Here is a 24,021-nt window from a genome sequence, read left to right on the forward strand (position 1 = left end):
TAAATTTTGTGATTTTTTGAATTAACTGAGTGATTGAACTTTTAAGCATGAAGAGAAACATGAAATGAATATTAAATTTAAGGATGTCAAAATGGGTCAGGTTTATCGTGCCGGCCCGCCAGCCTGCCAATAAAAAGGACGGACCAGGTTGAAATTTCAGTCCGTTAACCCGCTGTAACTCGGTCCGTCTAACCCGCCAGTTTAGCAGGACAAAACGGGCCAGTCCGCCAACTCATTTTTTAATTTTTTTTATGTTTAAAATTTAAAATAATTAAAAAATATTTTTTTATATTATATAAATAAATTTATATATATATATATATATAATAGATTTATAAACAAAAATATATAAAAAGTTAAAAAAAAAAAAAAGACATGCCAGCCTGACCCGATCCGTTTTTGATGAGTCACAGACGGACCGGGTCAAAACGGGCTGGACTGACCCGTTTTACCACCCCTAATTGAATTAAACAATAATAAACTCTTTTAATACATCATTATTTTTGTACTCTCGATATAAATGAGACTACACGACAATACATTGAGTATACTAATAACAATAACATACTTTTTATTTTACAATTATATCTTTGGATAGAAAAATAATTTTGTTATAACTGGTTTTTCCACTAATATTTTCTTAAATTGTATTTTTTAAATTATATTATTTAAATTAAAAAATAGGAACTCCAGAGGTATTTCCACTTAATGAATAATATATTATACATTATTAAATATATATATATATATATATATATATATATATATATATATATATATATATATATATATATATATAATCAACAAGATAGATGTAACAATAAGGTTACATTTGTTGATGTTTGATGTAGTACAAATATTTAAAAAATAACCAAACCTTCCTAGCATTTATACACCTGTACGTTTTACCTTCTAATAAATATCTCTCATCTCTCCGTCTATGCTCACTCCACTTGTGCCAAACTCAAGCGTGGTTGTTGCACTTCACTCACACTCAAACAAGTTCCACGCCTTTTCTCTTTTTTTCTTTTTCTTTTTTCTTCTTTCTCTCGGTTTATTCTCAACAAAAATCCTAGATTTTCTGGGTTCACACAAGCTTATCCTCTGCGCGCGCGCCTACAACACCTTCTGATCACTCCAACACCGTCTCAAGGTTGCAAAAACGTAAAATTGATTAATAAAAATACGTGCTTTTTATATGGGTCACCCTTGAATTCAATTGCATCATTTATTTTCTTTTCGCTTAATTCTGAATTTTCCTTGCTTGTGACAGGTTTTCCTGACGTGGATAACTTCTGGGGCGGTGGTTTAAGCTTTGATCCGAGGGACTGGTATGCTTTTTATTTATTTATTTATTTTTTCTCTTTATGGTTCAATTGGGAGAGTTGAATTTGACTGTGGACTTTTCTTTGGTCTGTGCGGTTTGTGAGAATAAGAGGGAATTAGAAGGAAATGAAAAAAATTGTCAACAATTGAGAGGGTTCAATTCACGGTGGCGTTTAAAAGGTTTAATTGAACAAGGGAAAAATGTATGGAGTGTGATTGCTTGTATTATGATTTATTTTTGTATTTAAGGTTCCTTAAATTAAATTTTCCTTCTTTACAGAGAAGATCTCTAGTCTCTTGGAATTGGGTTTGTCCTGATGAAGTCTACTATGGCTCAGAATCAGAGTAATTGGGAAGCTGATAAAATGTATGTTGTCACTTGCTTTATTCTCGCCCTGTTTTTTTGTTTGATTATAATTATAATTATAATTGTTATTATTATTATTATTTCTCCCTTTTCTGCTTTGATCCTCACTTGTTTGTTTATTTGCTTCCCATTTTTTTTTTGTTATTCTGCAGGCTTGATGTTTATATTTATGATTATTTAATGAAAAGAAAGTTGCATGCCACTGCAAAAGCTTTTGTCGCAGAAGGAAAGGTTGCCACAGATCCAGTAGGTGAGATTGCTGATTATTTTTTACAATGTTAATGTTTTGCCTCACCACCATGGTCATTAATATGAATTAAGTCAAAATGTTTGTCTATTGTTAGTCTTCTTTTTGGCTGGGTGACTAGTTTATTATTAGTCTACAGTTCATTGCTTTAGGGTTGGGTTTCTTTGTTAATCATGTACGGTGTGTTTGTTTGTGGGAAATTAGGGGAAAAGGAAATATATTGGATTTGTAAATATAGGGCAAAGGAAAATTTTGGAGTGTGGCCACATCAAGAAGAACTTCTTCAATATCAACTGCGAAATGTGGAGGAAGAAGGGGCAGAGAATTATTATTATTATTATTTTTTTTCTTTTAAATGTTTGAAAAATCTAATAACGTTTGTAGCATTAACATATAAAATAATTTTATATCAAGGAAAATATAATATAATAGAAGAGTTTACTGTTGATACACGGTGAAAAAATTTACACTATCAACTAGTAAGATAACATCTTAAGTATGAATTTTAAAGTAGTTATCATAGTCAGTAGCACTTAGATTAATTAGTGTGGGGTTGTTCCAGCTTATCCAATGGTCTAAATTTGAGTTCTGGGTAAAAATTGCATAGTTAATAGAATCCTATGAATTGGTATGTTTTGATATCTACTTATATGTATCACAAGATAAATCTTAAATGACATTGTATCTTACTATAAATGAATTAATCTATGTAATTTCTTATCACTGATTATATTCAAACGATTCCATTGTTCATATGTTTATGATTTGATACAAAATTAATTCAAATATCAATTTGATAACATTGATGAACTGTGTTCTGTACTTGGAGGGAGAATGTCCCTAGGAGGATTGGTAAAGAACAAAATGGTAATTATCATAATATTTAATGATTTTCAATAGTATTACAATCTAAGATGAGTGGACAGTGTACAAAAGTTATACATTGATAGTGTATTTTAATTAAATTCATTTATTTATTTTTCATTTGTTTAGTTTTTGTATCATTTATTAATTCTTTTCTCATCTAAAAAGTTAGGGAGAAAATTTTCACTTTTTGTTTTTATTTCTCAGTTCAAACAAGGGCTTTTTCTACTATATTCCCCTTTTATTTGCATCCTTCGTATTTCTTTCTTTCTTTCTCATTTTTTTCTTCCCTGTATCACTCCTAGTCGGGAGCAGTAGAGAATTGGTTTCTCTGGTAAATCAACTTATCCTCCGAGCTTGTGCTTTTTCCTTTCTCTTTCCTTACAAAATCTCGGCTTTTGTTTAAACCTTGTTGTTCAAACACGGAGCATTATTACTAGTTTATGATAGTATAGATGTTGAAGGTGGTGGAACTATGGAGTTTATGTTTGAGTTGTATTTTTTGGTCCTTGACAGCTATTGATGCACCTGGAGGATTCCTTTACGAGTGGTGGTCTGTCTTTTGGGACATATTCATCTCAAGGACAAATGAGAAACATTCTGAGGCTGCTGCAGCTTACATTGAGGTAATCTTATCATGTTGAATCTATGTTTTTCTGTTCCTGAGTTATTATTGCAGCAAACTGAATATATATTTGCATGTTGGTAGACACAACAAACAAAAGTTAGAGAACAACAACAACTTCAAATACAGCAGATGCAACTAATGCAGCAACGCAATGCACAATTGCAGCGAAGAGATCCTAATCATCCTGCTCTTGGTAGTTCCATAAATGCTATGAATTCTGAAGGAATGTTGGGACAGCAACCAGCAAGTGTGTTGGCAATGAAAATGTATGAAGATCGAATGAAACACCCCCAACCAATGGATTCAGAGGCATCTCCAACTCTTATTGATGCTAATAGGATGGCCTTACTCAAATCAGCAGCTAGTCATCCAGGGTAAATAAATTTGCTTTAGTTTTTAGTTACTGTAGGTTAGAGAGCTATCTTAACTGGATCTTAACAACTTTGATTGGGCTGCTCATATTTGGGATTCTTTTTGTTGCCTCAGCCAACTGGTTCATGGAAATTCAGGGAATATGTCAACTGCATTGCACCAAATTCCTGGGCGAACTCCTTTGACCACTGTAACTACTTCAACCATATTCTATGTTGGCGTTTTCTTGTGCTTTTTCTACTATTTTCTCTTCTACATGTGACAACAAGCAACTTGACAAATTAAGTTTACAGGACATAAAAGCAGAAGTTAACTTAGGTGCCCCACCAAAGAGTTTGCCTATGGATACATCAGTTTATCGACAAGCAATTTTACAATCAAAATCAGGGCTAGGCAGTGCAGGTATTACCACCATGCCACGTTCATGTTATTACATAAAAAATCTACCTTAATGACTATATATGAATAATTTCAACTTTCTGTCTTCATAAATAGCCCAATTATTATTTTATAGGTGAATTAGTAAAAATATATGTGTCCTTGTCCTTTTTCTGTCTTCATCATTTCTCTTTCTTTTCTTTTTTTTTTTCTGTGGATTGCTGTGGTTTAGAAGGCCACGGTGCTTGGCATGTTTTCAGTGGTGAAAAATGAAAGATACTTTTGTTTCCTGTTGTTTTTCTTAATAATCTTGTGTCAAGTTCAAAATTTTGGTATCCAATATATCTGTAGTGATGAAGGAAATTCCTCACTGGAAATGCAAGCTTTGCAACCTTGCAATGGATTCGCTCATGCATTGGGTAGTGTGAGTTTTATGTGTAGTTTCAGTATTAATCCCTTGCAAATGGATTCGCTCATGATGGCCTTGTAATGATATTGATACCTAAATTTGTCTTCTATACATAGTTCAGAATAGCAGACATGGTGGAATCTTTCTATTGACAGTTATGGTTTTGTTTATTAACTATACTTCAGGATTAAATCAAGGAGTTACAGGTCTTCCATTGAAGGGTTGGCCTCTAGCATCTGTAAGTTGAATGGTATCTTCATAAATGTTGTTTCTCTTTAGTCTATTGAACTCCTTTAGAGTGGAATTATTGACCAATTTTTTCTTTTACAGGGAATTGATCAACTAAGGCCTAATTTGGGTGTACAAGTTCCGAAGCCCAATTTGACAACCCAGAACCAATTTGTCATGTCATCACAACAGCAACAGGTCTTGACTCAGAATAACCTTGGAAATTCTAGTTATGGTGACATGGATCCTCGTAGGCTTTCTGGTCTTCCTCGAGGTAGCTTAAGTGCAAAGGATGGTCAGTCTAACAGGAATGATGGATCTATTTGCTCGCAAATGCAGTCTGATTCACCTAAGGTTGGACTAGCTTTTAAAGATTTTGAAAATGTCAATTAAAATTTAGAAACATCAATATTCGGTTATGTATAATATCTTTCAATTCAGCGTGCATCACATGTGGAAAACTTTTAAGAATAGACTTGCAGAAATAGACTGAAGTTCTAAGAATTGCTCGAGAGCTTTCAGCACTCTTGGTTGTTCATAGTTCTATACATACAAAAACATAGCCTTGTCCCATTAGTTGGTTCGTCTAAACATAAAAAAAGTAGAGGAATTAGTACATCTTATTCGTAAAACATAAAGAACTAAAATATCTCATATGATTGCAATCTTTAGAATGATACATCATTCCTAATGACTTCACTATAATTATTTCCAACATAATCAATGTTTTATATTGTATTTGCCTCGTGTAATACAAATTGCAACAAAGTACACACTTCGAGATCAATTCTAATATTCCGTTTTGGTTTTATCTTTAATGGGTGTAGCAGATGAAGATGGCTCAGTCACAACATTCATTATCTCAACAACAGGAGCAGTTACAGCAGCATCAACTGCAGCAGGTTGTGCCTAATGTCTCACTTTTTTCTTGGTGGATGGTGACCTGATGTACTTGGTACCAAGTGTCCCCCCCAAAATTTATCTAAATTTTAAAGCTAATTCACTTAGTGTTTCTGCTTTGACATCAGAATAACAGAAAAAGAAAACAGCACTCTGGAGCTGCCAATAGCACTGGTACTGGTAACACTGCTGTTCCTTCACCTAATTCACCACCATCAACTCATACACCTGGTGATGGATTAAATACAGCAAACAACATGCAGCATGTTAACAATGTGCAAAAGAGCGTGATGATGTATGGTACAGAGGCAACAGGAGGCCTTGCATCATCTTCCAATTTACTGGTAAGTTTTGTCAATAATATTAGTTTATTTTTGTGTTTGTGTCATCATATAAATTATGTATTCTTTGCACATTTGATGTGCTTATCTTGATTGTTGACCTGTATGGCATATGTTTTTACTTTGTACTTGCAGTTCATTGATCTACATTACATATGTTTATTTCAGTTTTGATTAGTTGAAACATTCTATTTAGCTAAGTATTGAGATTCCAGCAAACAAGTAATAGTCCACACATGATGTTTTGATATTAGTCAATCATGTGGGTACAAGAAGTAGAGTCTATTACTAGACTAAGGTACATCAAATTATTTTAGAATTAACTGGATCATTACTTCCAATCAAATTCTAATAGATTGATAGCTGTCACCTGTTATATTGTTCTTGTCAGTTGTACAGGACCGAAACTAACTAGAACACTGGTTATATAGTGTCACAATAACCATTAATCTTGATGAGAATATTTGAGTGTCCACATTTTGAGATATACTGAGTTAATAAGCTTAACTTTTTTGAGCTCTGGACACTATTATTTCATTAACCAGGAGGACATGGAACGATTTGGAGATGTTGATGCCTTAGATGATAATGTAGAATCCTTTCTGTCAAATGATGGTGGAGATGGTGGAAATCTCTATGGAGCAGTGAAACAAAGCCCAGCTGAGCAACATAAAGAGTCTTCAAAAGGTATCTTTATATATGACTCTCTTCTCTATCTATGAATTACTGGAAATTATCATTAACCTCCTTTTTCATTTCAGGTTTCACCTTTGCAGAAGTTAGTAGCATAAGATCGAGGAATAGCAAAGTTACTTGCTGTCACTTTTCTTCAGATGGAAAGTGGCTTGCCAGTGCTGGAGATGACATGAAGGTAATTCACTTGAATAATAACGATAGTGTGCATCACTAAAGGAATGTTGGTGGTGGATATTATAATTTTTTATTTCTAGATAAGGATTATGCTGATTGATTTTTTGTGCACATAAATGATTGTATTGTGAGAAATTGGTCTCTAATATTTGCCTAACTTTCCAAACAACTGCTGTAAGCAAAATTTCATTCAATATATAAATTCAAATACTAAAAGTTGTATATGTTGCTTTTTCGTGGGGATGTATTCATTAGGTTGTCTTCTGGAACATGGACACTTTTAAGACAGAGAACAGTCCTGCAGAACACAAAGCAGTTATTACAGATGTCCGTTATAGACCAAATTCACTTCAGGTGGCAACTGCCTCAATGGATAAATCTGTGCGGTTATGGGACACAACAAATGTAATGGTCTTTTTCCTGTTTTACTATAAATTATGTGTAGCTCATACATATGATGTTTAAAACTTGTAACTAGATTCTAGCTGCTTCTGTCCTTGTTCCCTGCGTTTGTAATTATATTCTATTAGCTGCAATTAACTTCTTTCTTTCTTTCTTTCAACGCACAGCCTAACCGCTGTGTACAAGAATATAGTGGGCACTCTTCAGCTATAGTGTCTCTTGATTTCCATCCTAAGAAGACTGAACTCTTCTGCTACTGCGACGGAGAAAATGAAATTCGGTTTTGGAATATTAATTCTTCCAACTGCTTTCGAGCAACTAAGGTTTGTTGAGTAAATGCATTTATCATTTCCTCTGAATATTTTGTGATGCGTGTCTGATATTTTTCTCACAATTGATTGTTTTAGGGAGTTTATTCACGAGTGAGGTTTCAACCTAGACTGGGGCATTTACTAGCAGCAGGTTCTGATAAAGGAGTGTCAATTTTTGATGTTGAATCTGACACAAAAATCTACTCCCTGCAGGTATAGTCCATATGCACATTTACTTGCTTAATGTAGTATTGTAATGTAATCTGTTTTGAACAAAGACTATTCAAATTGTATAATCACAGAGATGAATTTTAAAGCCATCCTTCATAAATTGAGGGTTGTTTGTGTTATATAAGTTTCATATCAGCTAATATCTAAATATTTGATGGAGTTTGTTCCATTTTCTCTGTTCTCCTCTTTCTATTTTTATCGATGTCTGTTATAATAATCTAATTTGCAGTATAGATGAAAAAAAATTAACTTGGCAAATCAGAAAGCAAATGAGACGCAATTATTTGGAAGTTTGCATCTTTGATGGATTTTTGTTGTTTAAATTAAATAATTTTGTGTTTTGTAGGGTCATCCTGAACCAGTGAGCTATATTTGCTGGGATGGAAATGGTGAAGCCTTGGCATCTGTGAGTCTTAATATGGTAAAGATTTGGAGTTTGAACTCAGGAGAATGCATTCAGGAGATCAGCTCTACTGGAAGCCCGTTTCATTCCTGTGTTTTTCATCCAAGTTATTCAACTTTGTTGGTGATTGGAGGACATGCGGTAAGCTTTTTGTTCATTACCTTTTGCAACTTGTAATAAACACATGGGTTCAAAAATTGAGTCATGTCTTTCAAAAACCAACTACAACATTCTTTCAATAACACCTTGAGAAGTTTTGCTAGACTGTTACCATTCTTTTCATTTACTGTGACGACAATTACATTGGTTTTTCAGTCATAATGTGTTAATCAAGGCTAATTTACTAATATACATTTTTTCCTTATGGTCTTGCAGTGCTTAGAGTTATGGAACATGAGTGAGAACAAAAGCATGACAATTCCTGCACATGAAAATGTAATTTCTTGCATGGGTCAGTCTTCTGTCACTGGAATGGTTGCATCTGCAAGTTTTGACAATTATGTAAAGGTGTGGAAATAAAATCCTTATTTAGATCCTAACACCACCTATATTCTTTATCAACAGAGACCCTACTCAAATCAAAAAGGGGTCTCTGAATTTAGTTTTCCCCCTTTTTTTTTTCCTTCTTTTTATATAATAGTGCCAATCCAAACCCCTTACCTTAATCTTAGTTGCCTTCTCCTACTTAGATGTTGCAATAAGGTATACTACTAGACTCACGTAAATATATATACAATTTTGCATTTAGTTGTAAAAACTTGAAGACGTTGCACTCAGCTACAGTGCAATTTTTATTCATAGGGTTAATATATTGTATGTGGATTGTGAAAACTAGTGGAATTTTCTCAGCACCATCGTGTGATAATATATTTCTTTGGCTTTGTGCAATTCATTTTTATAGCAGCACCAGCAAAATTGAAGGTAATTTATTTTCGCACTTAATAAATCAATTATTGTCCTTGGAGCTTAATTGTTTACTTCAAGAACTTAAATTACAATCCTATACATTTTATTATTAATTACATCATTCAATATTTTTTAATGGTTATATTTTTCAAACTCATACTAAAATACCAAATTTAAGTTATTTGATATTTTATCAGCTAAGAATAAAAGGTATTTAAGAGAAGACTAAAATACAAAATTCCTTGTCAGAAATTCCGGTCTGCATCACTTGTCACTAAATCATGCCTATTCACAGAGCCTATAACTTTTTTAGCCGCATCACTGAAAAAGGAGATCAAGTTGAAAATTTTTCCACCAAAATAAGACCAATTGATTAATTAAGTCAATTATACAATAATTAAATAACATGTGACAATAACCCCAATAAAGTAAAAGGGTATTATAAATTTATTGAGTACTTAATAAGTTATAAAAAATGATTAATAATGCAATTAAAATTTTTAAGTTTATTATAATATATATATATATATATATATATATATATATATATATATATATATATATATATTAAAGTTTCACAAAATGCATTTTGCATGTCTACAACATAAAGATTAGGGATGTCAACGGGATGGGTAGAGTGGGTAGTACTAGTAGTTCCCTCATTCTACCTGCTAGATATCGTACCCATATCCGTTCGATATCGTTATGCGCATACTCGCATAATTTTTTAATATCCACAGATATTTAAAAAAATAAAAATAAATATTTAACAATAGATTTTAATCATAAATTTAAATAAAACAATATATAACATTCATTACTCATTTAAATAGTGTTGAATGACAGTTTACAAAAAAATGATTTTTTTAAATTAATTAATAAAAAAATAACTCATTCAAAATCAATATGTTAATATTTTAATCATGTTTTTTTAAAAATTTAAATTAGAGTATAGCAGAGTATCCACGGGTACAGATACTATGATACTCGTACTCACCCCGTTAAGATGCAGGTATAAAAAAATACCCGTACGCATTACCCGCGGATATCCATCTACAATATTCATTCTCTATTCGTTACAGATTTTATCCGCGCGGGTACAATTTTTTTGATATCCTGATAGGGATGAGGAAACCTGACACTGTAACAAAATACCAACAAAAAAGTTAAAACTGAATCCCCTTGTATTAATCCTTTTCAAAAAGCAAAATTGTGTAATTTTATAAAATGATTTTGTGCACTATATAATTCATGCCATTTAGTCAGGAAATTATATTTACTTCTAATGTGTGGGATGTGTTTTATGTTCTTTTAAATGTTTGAATTCATCTACAATTAAATTAGAATTAACTTTTCATTTTTTTTTTCAATATAAGTAATTATATTCTTTACAAAAAATTTATCTTCCATTTTATTTCATAATCTGATAATATTTGTTACAAAAAAATGACACTTTTGTTGTAGTTACAAAAACAAGAAAACTCAAAAAAGAATGAATTAAACTATCGATCAACTAAGATGTTCATATTCTTTTTGTTCTTGTTAAAGATTGACGTAATTCTAACCATGATTGATAAATGCTTTAAACTCGAATGACTAATTAGAAAGGAGCATCACCAATAAATTTTTAAGTTGATCCCTAATTAGTAGCGTCAACAATAAAACTTTTAAGTTGATGGCTAGTTAGGAGCATCAACAATAAAATTTTGAAGTTAAAATTATAAGGTAGTCTTCTCTTGTTCACTAAAATCTAAAAGATAAAATTTATTCCTCTAATTGAATAACTAAATCACTAGTATGTTTCTTTCGGATATGTGAAAAAATTAATTTTGTGTTGTTTTCATCTTCATATGTAGATCCTCTTTTATCACTTTTAAAAAATAAATTTATTTCTTTATTTTTTATCAACATACTTATTTATAAAAGTCTAATTAAATATTAAGAGACATAATTAATAAAAGAGAAATATATCATAATTAAATCACAAATAAAAATAAATTATGAAAAGACATATAACAACAAATTTTCCTTTTATGTTTCCAAAGAAATATTTAAAAAATGAGAGAAAAAGTACTATACTATATAATATTAGACAATTTGTTTTCTTCCACAATGAAATAAAATAAATAAGAAACGAGAACATAAATAATAAATTTGTATTTAATTTTTTTTCTTCAAAATCTAAAAGAGATGAGAATAAAAGACGAATAAAAACAATGAAAAACTTAAGAAACAAGAGAACGAAGAAAAACTATATATTTTAATACACTTTTTTATTTTTTTGTTATCTTTAATTTTATATTTTATTTAAAAAATAAATAAATAACAAAGTCTTTTTATCAAAATTTGACAAACTACTAAAAAAGTAATAAAGTATTATTTTTACTACTTCATTTTCATTAAAAAAATAAAAAATTAATCTACTTTAATTCTATTTATAAAAAGTTTGTCAAAAGATATTTTGTCAAAAACTTATTTTCCTTTTCATTATTACAATACACATATTTTAAAAGTTTGGGAGGGCCATGGCATGTTTCAACCCCAATATCCTCCGCCACTACTCGTATGTCTCTTTCTAAATGATTTTACTTACACAAATTTTATGCATAATTAATAGTTAGATGCATTTTTATATTTGTTTTTTGTTTTTTTCTTCATTTCCTTTTGACGTAATTTCTTTCAATTCACAAACATTTCACTGTATTTTAGTGCTCATTCGACACCTTGTGTACGACAAACTAGTATTAGAGTTTATTCTTTTTTAAAAATAAAAAGAATTTATAGTAAATTCTTGCAAGGAAATGAATATCATTTCTATGATGGAGAAGTTAAGTGAAAAGAATAATTTCAACATTGGAGAATAAGATGGAATTGCTAAAAGAGTAAGGCATGTGAGAACCACTCTCATCACGTGTCATGTCATACATAGAGAGACGTGTTCATTTGACACTATTTTTTGTTAAATATATTTTTGATCTATTAATTTTTATTAAAAATTGAAATTGGTTACTCTTTGAAACTTTGATCCGATTTAATCTCCTAACTTTAAAAATGTGTGGATTTAATCGTTTTAACTAAATTTTGTTAAGTTTATTTAGTCTCCAAACTTTCCAAATGTCTTATTGAGCTATCCAAGCTTTCCACATGCTCCACCAACTTATCTAGGCTATATACATGCTCTATCAAGCTACCTAGGCTCCCCACCAAGCTTTTCAAGATCTTCACTTGCTCCACTGAGCTATCCGAGCTATCTAGACTTCCCGCTGAACTACTCGAGCTTTTCATATGCTCAACTGCATTATTTGAGCTATCTACATGTCTTGACAACCTCTCCACGGTTGTCTTATCGAGTTATAAACAATATTCAACCTTCTTGCTAAATTCTCCATGCTACTCGACTTTCTTGTCGTGTTCTCCACTTGTTTGTGCTCAACTCCCAAGCTATGTCCCATCATCAATAACATCCCTTCTTATTCAAAATCTTCACTAAGAATGTTGGTTGTCTCTTCCTTCTTGTCCTCAAATCGACAATTTTTGGCAAACTTTTCGATCTAACCACAACTAAAACACTTGTCTAAGTAACCCTCTTTTGCATAATGGTCATACTTGCCACATTTAAAGCACTTAATATTTGAGTTTCTCGACCAACCTCCTCTCCATGTACCTCGTCCTCTTTTATGCCAATTTTGTTGGTTGTACTCTTCTTCCTCATCTTCCTGTCTTTGGCTTATACCAGTAGGATTGCTTCCTTTACTTCCTCGCTATCGTCCTCTGTCTTGAGTGTTATGAATTTCTCCCTTCATTTGGAGTAGTTGATTAAGTGGCTCCCACTTCTTCTTCTTTCGTTACTTGTGTGCCTCAAGAGATTCAACAAGCTCTTTAACCAATAACGTTGATAGGTCCTTGGACTCCTCAATTATGCACACCATGTTCTCAATTTCGTTTGTCAATGACCTTAAGATTGCCTCCACAATTGAGCTAGCGGGCAATCCATTTATACCGAGCTGGTTTACCATGATTTCTATCCGAATAACAAAAACACCTTCTGTCTCCTTCATTCTCATGCCCTCTAACTCGCCCCTGAGTGTTTGAATCCGAACCTACTTCACTTGATCATCTCCCTTATATGCATTTTCTAATATATCTCACGCTTCTTTTAAAGATTTGACACTTGCAATCTTCTTATAGCCAAATTCGTCAACAACTCAGTACAATATATATATAGGGTTGCCTTGTCCATCACGCGTGTTGGTTTCAACTTATTCAATTAAGCATTCAACCACTTTATAGTGTTTGCTGGCTCTTCGTGGCCATTTTCCACCACTTCCCAATTGTCTTGGGAATCAAGAAAGGGTCTTCATTTGGAGACTTCAATTTTCATACTTGACTACTTTTGTCAACTTTGGCATGGACACACTATAAGACTGACAATCTCATTCTCTCTTTCTCAAACACTTAAACACTCAAGCTCTTTTTAACTCTCATTTTTTTTTCACTCAGACACTCAAGCTAACTCGCTTTGCACACCACTTTGTTGACAGCAAACTTCTCTTATGAAAAAAACTTGATTCACCTATGTTGTTGTTGTTATTTCATTCATGCAAGTAACAATTAAATTTATAGACTTACATATTTCTGACCGTTGTAATCTGTAACATTCTAGTCGGATATTACGAATTTAAATAAAGTAAAATAGAAATAAACATTAAACATCATTTATTATAATTTCATTTCCCAAAAATGCGAGAAATTTAAATACTTTATCACAACGTCAAAAGCTCAGAATACTCAACATTATAAATATCAACTAGGAAAACCAAGTTCAAAAATAAAAGGATTACAAAGCCTTTAAAATCCATCAAAGCAACAAAAATTTGTAGTAAAATTCCCCATATAGCCCATGCTCTGGCTCTATGCTTCACTAGATCCACCTGCAACATCATCTACCCCCGTGTACCGCATACACGATCATCGCCAAACACAAGCAGATAAGGTGAGCTAACAGTATATAAAACATATACAATTCATATATATATATATATATATATATATATATATATATATATATATATATATATATATATATAAACACAAACATCAAAGGAACACGTGCGGAAAACCAGCTACGGACCACACTTCGTGACGCCAGGTGGAGTTTCCAATACGAACATAGTTCGTAATGTCCCAAGACTACCAAACTCGTTGGCTATTACCGAGGAGGGCAATCTATCTGGATCCATTCGTACAAGCCATAACACGCACACTCACATCGGCAACACTCGCCAACCCGACCAACAACTTAAGGGTTCCTCGTGTTCATCCACCATCCTGAGCCACCACTCAAGAGATGTCATTCTGAGTCACAACTCAAGGAATGCCACGTGTTTAACCCCTATCTCGAGCTACAAATCAAGAGATACGTTCCGAGCCATAACTCAAGGAACATCCAACAAGCCAATCTTCAAGGTATCACCAAAGCATTGTAGATCATGCACATCCAAAGAAAACAAAGCTTCTACTTCTGCGTTATCGCCTGACGCTGCTCCAGAGCCACCAAGCGAAACTCGCTTCCAAACCGCCTGGCAGGGGACACGTGCCGCCAAGCACCAAGCGCCGCGGAGCACACTAACCTTGTAGACATCGCCTAGTGGGACAACCCTCATCGCTAGGTGCCACACACTTCCAGAGCCCACTGTGATTGTAACTATCGTCTGGCGAGTCAAACATCATCGCCAGGCGCTACACTAATACTTGCGCAGTATTGCTTTTTATTCTAATCCAAGCACATTTGCCCACGCACCAACTCTTCTTTCCACTTATCTGAAGTACCATAAACTTAGTTACTTACTGTCTAAAATGATTCTAGTTAGCATAACCCCTTTTCATGTACCTTCATTCCCTAAACGTGGTCACATACGTAAATTCCAAGTATTTACACTTATCATTAGCTATTACTAATACAAACCATCCTCTCCCTTCTAACACAAGCACATAACTGATTTAACCTTGTCATAGAATGACATATACCTCATGTCCAAATATTGCATCTTCACTTAGGAACTTTAACTCCTAATTGTACCATACCTCTCAATCCAGCAATACTTTGCTTAATAAGACTTTCTACTGCACTGTTATTAATGTCATGATTCTCCCAACTCCCATTAACACTCACATTAATTCATGCTACTAGTTTAGTTGCATAATCACCCTAGATCTTCATCCAAATAATTTCTCAATTCAACATTCGACATTAATCCAATTTACTAGGACCCCAGACTTTCCAATGCACCTCACAACAATGCAGGTCTCTTACTCTGTGCTGGTGCCTGACGGTCCAATCAGTACCGCCATGCAGTGCATAGCATTTTGGGAAAATCCCAGAATTTCTAGCACTTGCAAAGTCCCTCCCTTTTTCCCAAATTCTTTATTTGGCCTATTTCCTCAATTATGCAATTCACCATGATCACAATTGTACGATTACTTCAATTAAACTATATCGAGTAACACTTTATAGTGTAATTAAACAATGTTAATCTCAGACCATCAAAACCCCCAAATTTCCAAACCCTAACATGTATTATTCATATTTTCCCCAATTAATTTCCAATCACAGTGTAATTCAATAATCACTGGCCTCTAAAAATCAAACATCAGATGGAACTCCCTTTTCCTCGTCCAGAATCCACCCAAAAAAACCCAAAACAGCCAACACGAGTCAAATTTGGCTCGCATTGCCTGATGATGATTATCACCGCCATGCCATTCATCAAAAACCCAGAAACTGGGTAAGCAAGGATGTGTCGCCTGACGGTCAGTTCGTGCCGCCAAGCGGTTTCTGGCAGAAACCCAGAAATCCAGTACAAATCACATGTGTCGCCTAGCGGGTCTTCAATGTCGCCAGACGGTTTCTGGAAATTTCCAAAAACTCGAACAAAATTGATGAATTTACAAGAATCATAGGCTTCACATACAATTCATACAATTTGTAATTAAATCACAACATGCATTTACGAGGTTCAGCTCCCCTAACCTAGAATTCCTTGCTATACTTGATAGTTTGAAATCTCCACTTGATCAACAATGGCCTCCTTAGTTCTTCCTCTAATCAGCCCTCCTTCACACTTAATTAGCCTAGTTGTTGTTCTATAGATCCTCTCCTCATAGCCCTCACAAAAACCAGTCAACAAAACTCTCTCTCTTTCCCTCAATGACCTTTTTAATCATGGCTTAATGGTGGTTAATGCTAGAAAACGAATTTCAATCATTAATGGGTGTAATTGCCTTTCAAAAGCCATTACTACATGAGTTTTCTAGCCCCTCCATTTGCCTTCTAGATGGCTAGGATTCTTTGGTTTTTCCCATTCATGCCAAAACGAAATTTGGCAAAAAGAAAGTTAAATTTGTATCTACCAAGGTTCGAACACACAACCATGCCTATGTCAATCAATACACAACCAATTCAACTAATTCATGTTTCATGATAATTCCTATAAATCTAGGATTTTATTATCACTCATCACGATCAAATATATTATCAAAACAATGCACAATTTAAAATAATTACACAATTTGGCATATATAGGACTCAAACTCAAGTCCTCTTGACACAACCAAGTACTCTCAACCACTTAAGCTAGTACTATTCTACGTCGTACAAATTAACATTTAATGTCATAAAGGCTTCCACTACCCATATTTATTTAATTAGTTAAATTTCGTGGGTCCTATATAATCAAAACGGTTATAAATGACTAACTCATTAACTATCTAGACTTCAACGACTAATACATCAACTACTCTTAAGACTCCAACTGCCAATTCATTAACTACTTATAAGACTTCAATGGCTAATTCATTAACTACCTATAAGACTCCAATGACTAATTCATTTAAGTTTATTTTAAAACCCAACAACTCTACATAACCATACGATGAAAGAGTTGAACAAAGTAAGTTTTCATTTAGCCCTCTTTCAGGTGTTTTAGCTTTATGGCGATGCATGTGACTCAAGGTTGCTCTTAGTGAATCTTTATTGCTCTATAATCTTGATGATATGCTTAGATATCTAATTGGGGTCTTTTGTTGTTAAGTTAGGTTTTTCTGTGTTAAACAGAGCTCTAAAGAGCATCTTTGAGAGCAAAGACTATTAAACTAAGGTAAGGAAAGTTAATTTTAATTTCTTGTAAGTGAATTGTGTCTTGGTTGATTGGTGTTGTGGTAAATTGATGTTGATTGTTCAATCATGTTTTTGTGTACATTGGCTTGGTGTATTAATGTGTTTAAATATAAATATATAATATGTGTAGAATAGGTATGGCAAATAAATTCATCCCATGGGTATTTTCTAAACCCGTCCCCATCTTGACGGAAAATTTTTAGATTGACTGGATATGAGTATGAGTAATACCTAATTTTTTCATTTGGGTATGAGGATGTGGATGACTATGTACATATCCGCTCCTTCTCTGTCCCCATACCCATCCTAATACTTATCCTCGCCTTTATCTTTGTCCTTGTTTAAATTACTAAAATTACTTATATTTTATTAGGTAATCTAATATATATGTATATGTATATGTATATGTGTGTGTTTAATTATGTTTTGAGTTCCTAATAAATGTTTTTGATAATTTTGTGATGTGGCAGCAATTATCTTGCATCGTCACCCTTCTTAAATGTCATCACAATATCGCCACGAAATATTTTGTTACAAGAGACCTTCATAATGAGATATTTCCCAAATATTTATTGTATTTAACGAAAATTGCTTTTAACTTTAATAAAAATTATAAATTTCAAAATAAAAAATAGAAATTATAAAAATATTAAATATATAACTATAAAATTATGAATTATAAAATTATAAAATTAAAAAAAAATAAAACTAAAAAAATTTACAATTTGATAATTTTCTATTTTCGTAATTTCAAAATTTCAAAATTTTATAATTTTGTAGTTTTATAATTATATAATTTTATATGTTTGATAATGTTGTAATTATGAAATTATATATTTTATAATTTTGTAATTTGTTAAATTTAGTAATTTAGTAATTTTTAGTTTTTTAATTTTTTTAATTTTTATTTTATAATTTTGTATTTCAGAATTTTATAATTTTATAATTGCAATTTTTATAATTTTGTTTTTATAATTTTCCTATTTTTAATTTTGTAATTTTAATTATATTTAAAATAATTTTCGTTAAATACAATAAATATTTGAGAAAGATATCATCATGATTTCTTGTAACAAAATATTTGTGACGATAGATATTCAAGAGGGTGACAGTGAAAGATAATTATCACATCACAAAGTTAATAATAACATCTAACTATAAGGACTTAATTGGAAAAAAAATTAAATTTGTAAGGACTGAATAGACCACAAAAATTTATTAGGAAGTCAATTGAAAGTTCCTAAATTTATCAAACACTCAAAACATAATTAAGCCATATATATATATATATATATATATATATATATATATATATATAGACACACACACACACATTTGATTAAGTCCGCATTTTGATCTTGAACTTTTAATGCAGACTTATACAATTTTAAGAGTCATATTATAATACGAAATATTATGAGTGATATAATTACAGAGTATCAAATATTATGAGGGTTGAGAATTTGTTAGGATGGTGAAAATAGGAGAGATATAAGAGATATGTTACAAGAGAAACTTCTTATTTTATTTTATTCATATCATCCACACACACACACACATATAATGTTTAAGGGCTGGCCTTAATACGTTGGGCCTAAGGGCTGACCCATAGGGTGCTAAGGCCCCTAAAGCTGCTAGGGTTTCCCATTCAGCCTCATTCTTGCAAACAATACCTAAAACGCTGCCCCTCTTCCTTTCAGAACGCTCTGGTTCCAGTTCTTAGATCTGCTCTTGGAGTTGTCGGTTCCGTTGGTTTAAGAGTCGAAGCCGATATTAGCTCCTTTCCAAGTAAGGGAAGCTAGAACCCTTTTGCTTGGTACGATGGCTATTGTCTTGCTTGTGTTTTGTGATATTTGAGCTTATATGCTGATGTGGATGTATGGGATGGTTGGAATTATTGTTTGGGTGTGAAAATATGTCTGTGGCAGGGAGAAACAGTGGCGAGGTTTGATACACTTGCCCAAGCAAGCTTATCTCACCTAGGCGAGACTTGCAGAAACAGGTCAGGGTTGCACGCGAGCTCTCGCTCAGGCGAAAGCTCTTGTTTTGAGCGAGGCACTATCTCGCTCAGGCGAAAGCTCTTGTTTTGAGCGAGGCACTGTCTCGCTCAGGCGAGAGACGCTCGCCTAAGCGAGAACGCTTGAGAGCCTTGGTATGTCGCTCCTGTTTTAGCCTAGGCGAGGAACCTCACCTTTGGGCGAGGAGTTATCTCGCTTAGGCGAGAAGGGCTCGCCTAAGCGAGCCTGCGAAAGTTTCCCAGCGCCCCTTGTCGCGACCTCGCCTAAGCGATAGTCCACCGCCTAAGCGAGGGCACTCCTCTCGCCTGAGCGAGGGCTCCTTGCTTGAGCGAGATCTGCTGCAGGTTACGCTATTTTTCTTCCCTTGGTTAATTGGATTGTTTGATTTAGGATATATTCTATATACTACATGAGGCCGGTGAAATGAAATGCATGTTATGATCTATGGTTGTAACTGGGATGGATGTGAATGTGTGATCTTGGCATGCGAAACAAATGAGATGGTTGGTAATTAAGATGGCATGGTATTGGCATGAGATGAAATTCCACATTTGTGGTTTGAGAATAATGGTTTGATATGGATTCACTAGGAACATGAAAGAGGTGGATTATGAAGAGTTGGTATGTGACATGTATATGTGTATATGTATGAAAAAAACTTTCTTGATTGATTGAGTATGATTGGTCTGTGTTAGTGCGTAATTTCTTGAAATCTCTGTGAGATTTCAGGGTCGTGCTTCAGTGGTCGGGACGTAATTCCATGACCCCTGTTAGTGGGTGTTCATGGTGGTGCCCCATTCGTATAATTTGGTAAGGATTCAAGATAAGGTTGCATCCTGACACTCTAAGGAGTCAGTTAGTCTCACTTAGAGCAGACTAACTCTTGTGGTGAGAGTAGCAGGAGGCCTGAAACTCATTAAGGGCTAACCTTGTGTGTGGGGGATTGGAAACATTGTAATAACTTGTAACACATAGCTCGGGGGTGAGCAGAGATATCCACCACAAGTGCAAGCATCCGCTGAATCTGACTAGATTATACATATCCGGATGAGTCGAGTCGAGTCTTAGTGTATTGATTTGAAATTCATAAACTACTTGGGTGTTGCATGTATAATTGATTGCGAAAGCGTATCTAATTGCATGATGAAACTCTTTTTGGGTTCTAGCTTACCCTACTGTTTGTTGTTGTATGTTTTGTGGTGTGGTATTTTCTTTTGCAATGATCATCAACTTGTTGATGTGAGCAGAGGTGAGAACTCCCCGTAATCATCAGGGTGATGGAGGTTCCGCTGCATAGTCTTCTTGGACTAGATCTAAATCTTTTTGGGCTTTCTTTCTGGGCTATGGCCCATGTACTAGTTTGTCTTTTAAATTCCTATTTGATTACTGTTGAATGTTGTAACTGGTTTAGTTTTGGCATCATGGTGTGTCTTGGATGTTCGTAAGGAGTTATATTTAAAAATCCAGGACTGCGCTGCTATATTATCTGTGTGTGACGCTTCCTTTATTTATGTTTATTGATTAAATGGGATGTTACAAATTTAAACGAATATTTAATATATATATATATATATATATATATATATATATATATATATAAAACTCTTCATTTTATTTTAGTTACATACTTGTTTTTCTTTTATTGTTTGGCTTACCATGAAATTAATTCACATCTCCAAGATATTTTCTTTATTATTAGAACCTTTGTGTAGTGCAATTATATTTAAACGATGTATGTAAAATTTAATTATTTTTACAACTTTTTTTGTTTTACTAAAGATATCTGAAAAATTTTCATAAATCTCTAAGGTATTTTTCATCTTATCACATACCCCTACTTTATAGATTAGTTTTCCTTTATACGATTTCATTCAATAGTATATCAAGTTGTTTCTAAGACACACATTTGTTTATTTTAACTTTTTATAATATTTTTATTTGTTGCTTATTTTTATCATGTAGAATAAAATTTTGATATTTTTAATATAATTATTTTTATTTTCTAACTCATTACCCTAAGTGCAATTCTATCACTACAATTGTATAAAAAAAATCAGTTACTATAATATAATAATTTAATATCATTGTCATGAATCTTATTTATCATCATCCAACATATTTTAAAGTTTAAAAGATTAAAGATCTATACTAAATTTTAATTATTATTAGTTTAATCTTTGTTCTTTGGGTGATTTCATTCAAGTGGTGTATTATAATTTTTATTAACATATAAAAGAATAGATTTTTTTGAAATTTTTAAAAATATTTTTTAATTTTATCAACTTTATTTCATTAATGTTTGCAAATTTAATAAATATTTTGACTCTCAGGAAATTTTATTTGGTACTCTAATTTGAAATGTAAATGTACTATCCAAGGATTGGTTGAGCTCCCCCCCCCCCCCCCCCCAAATGGACCTTGATCCAAGGAACCAACGCAAATAAGTAGACCTTAATTGGGGCAACCTAGAGCCGACATCGGATCAAGTGCTCCTCCTATAGAGGACGAGAGTGATTTTCTTTTTTCTATTGTCCTCAGACAGAGAAAGGGGGGATGCCCCTAGATATCGGGAAAGGTTGAACCAACTCTGTAATTACTGGCTTATAAATGAAATACGATCTCCCGTGCAGTGGCGGAACTTGAAAAAAAAATTTAAGGGGCCAAATTATATTTCTTGTATAAATTATTTTTTCTAATTTTTTTTTTCATTTCTTCACATCATTTTTTTATTCAAAACAAGCACTCATAATAATATATTAAAAAAAACAAAAGTTAGCTTTAGTCAAAGTGCTCCTGTACACTATTTCAATGACTTAAAATCTTCAATAGTTGAATCAGAACTGAAGCTAGTTGTAATATCCCTTTCAATGAAAATCAACTCAGTTACCTGTAACAATGAAAACATCTAAGTCAGACCGTCTGCTTGATTTTTTACAAAAAGATAGCACAGTACATGCAACATCTTTTCGTAACGAATACCCAAAGAAGAGTTTTATCAATAATTAAAGCATGATGTTATGAACTAACTCAAAAGATATTGCTTCAAAAAAAGGGTAAAAAATGAACTAACTCAAAAGAATAAATTATTTGGACCAAAATGTTCCTTAACTCCTTAATTTTGTTGTAGTACAATTTAATTTTGAAAATAATAAAGAATTGATTGTGAAAATTAAGATGAAAATAAGAGGAAAGTAAAAGATGGAGGCACGAAAGAGAGATAAACCAAATAAAGAAGTATAAGAAATTATAATAGAGAACGAAAACATGATTTTTAAATTTTAAAAAATTTTTTTCAAACTAAATGAATATAAATAAAGAAATAATATATAAATATATTTTTTTAAAATATATATAAATAAAATAAAATAAAAAATTGTTGAAATTAATATAAATAAAATAATAATATATAAATATTCTTTTTTAAAATATAAAAAATAAATAAAAAGAAAAAATCGTTGGAGGAGTCGTGGCTCCCTCTTGTCACACTTATGGTTCATTGTTCCTCTCGTGAACAAGGGACAAAAAAAAATTTTTGTTCACCTAGGTTGAGAGAGAATTTGATCAGTTTGTTTTTGGTGAGTGACACAGTTCTCTTACCGAAACAATATACAATTATAATTTTTGTCTAAATATTTGATATTTGAAGAGTACTTCTTTCTTATATTTAATATTTAATAAAATTATGTTTCCTTTGCAAGTTTTTTTATATATATAAAAGTTAATTAATTTATATTGAAACAGTAAGAAAACAAATACGAGTATAAAAACGAGTACAATCGTATACCCGTATACTCGTTACGTGGTGGAAATGGTGATGAGACAATAATTTCACACCTGTTAGGTTTAATGTAGCGAAACTCATCCTCACTTCACCCATTGTCATCCATAGTGTAGAACTTGGTGTTGAGATCCAAAGTGTTGAATAAGTATGTAAGTTTGGTATATTTGGCTGATATTGAGTTAAATGGATTGAAATTGGCATGTTGGTGTGTTGAATGAAGCATGAGATGAATTATGTGAGTGTTAAGCAAAGTCTGAAATGTAAATTTATGCATCTGTGTCGTGCAAACTCTCTAAGCGAACCCATCGCTCGTGGAGTGAGTGTCAAAATTGATTATGACATAGAGACATGGGAGGGCTTTCTCATTGAGTGAGCAAACCCCTCACTAACCTCTTACGATTTAGGTAGCGACGTTAATAAAAAAAGTATGAAATTAATTTAAAATGTTCTTAAAACTTCTTTCACGATAATATTATTAGAGGAGCATATTAGTTACATGAAAAATGGAAAATACACTACAAAAAAATTCCTAATAATGATCAATTTTAGTGACTAAAAACAATCAGTAACCATAGTAACCAATTTAGAAATCAATTTATAAACTGAAAATTATTGGTAACTAAAATAATTTTCATTATGAATAAAAAGTTATAATTGGTCTCTTAATTGATAACTAAAATAGTTTCTATTATGAATTGGTATCTAAATTGATCACTAATAGAAACTACCAAAGTTTTGACTAAAAAAAAATTGATCTCTATATTAATTTCTAATAAGAAATTTGGTCTCTAATTTTTTTTTATTAAAATTCATCATTATTTAATAATTTTCTTATAATGATACTTCTCAACATAATCACTAAA

The 24,021-nt window shown here is 32.5% G+C and overlaps 1 protein-coding gene across 3 annotated transcripts; it reads left to right on the forward strand.

Annotated features, from left to right (window-relative positions):
• The first annotated feature begins 938 nt into the window (after nucleotides 1-938).
• On the forward strand, nucleotides 939-9,165 carry LOC114185393 (transcriptional corepressor LEUNIG_HOMOLOG-like). 3 transcript variants are annotated; one of them, XM_028073093.2, is made up of 19 exons: nucleotides 939-1,164; nucleotides 1,274-1,331; nucleotides 1,607-1,693; nucleotides 1,846-1,943; nucleotides 3,321-3,430; nucleotides 3,514-3,806; nucleotides 3,919-3,994; nucleotides 4,098-4,206; nucleotides 4,777-4,829; nucleotides 4,922-5,173; nucleotides 5,647-5,721; nucleotides 5,848-6,063; nucleotides 6,606-6,747; nucleotides 6,822-6,931; nucleotides 7,186-7,335; nucleotides 7,500-7,655; nucleotides 7,740-7,856; nucleotides 8,221-8,418; nucleotides 8,653-9,165. In XM_028073093.2, the coding sequence occupies exons 3-19, from the start codon at nucleotides 1,644-1,646 to the stop codon at nucleotides 8,794-8,796; spliced, it is 2,349 nt and encodes a 782-aa protein (XP_027928894.1). In that variant the 5' UTR covers nucleotides 939-1,164; nucleotides 1,274-1,331; nucleotides 1,607-1,643; the 3' UTR covers nucleotides 8,797-9,165. The 3 variants fall into 3 exon arrangements, with proteins under 3 accessions (XP_027928894.1, XP_027928892.1, XP_027928895.1); XM_028073091.2 differs by having other exon boundaries at nucleotides 939-1,153; XM_028073094.2 differs by having other exon boundaries at nucleotides 939-1,153; nucleotides 5,650-5,721.
• Nucleotides 9,166-24,021: the final 14,856 nt, after the last annotated feature.

Source organism: Vigna unguiculata, chromosome 5 (assembly GCF_037176805.1).
Source record: "Vigna unguiculata cultivar grain cowpea cultivar isolate G323 ecotype 2 chromosome 5, ASM3717680v1, whole genome shotgun sequence".
Taxonomy (NCBI): Eukaryota; Viridiplantae; Streptophyta; class Magnoliopsida; order Fabales; family Fabaceae; genus Vigna; species Vigna unguiculata.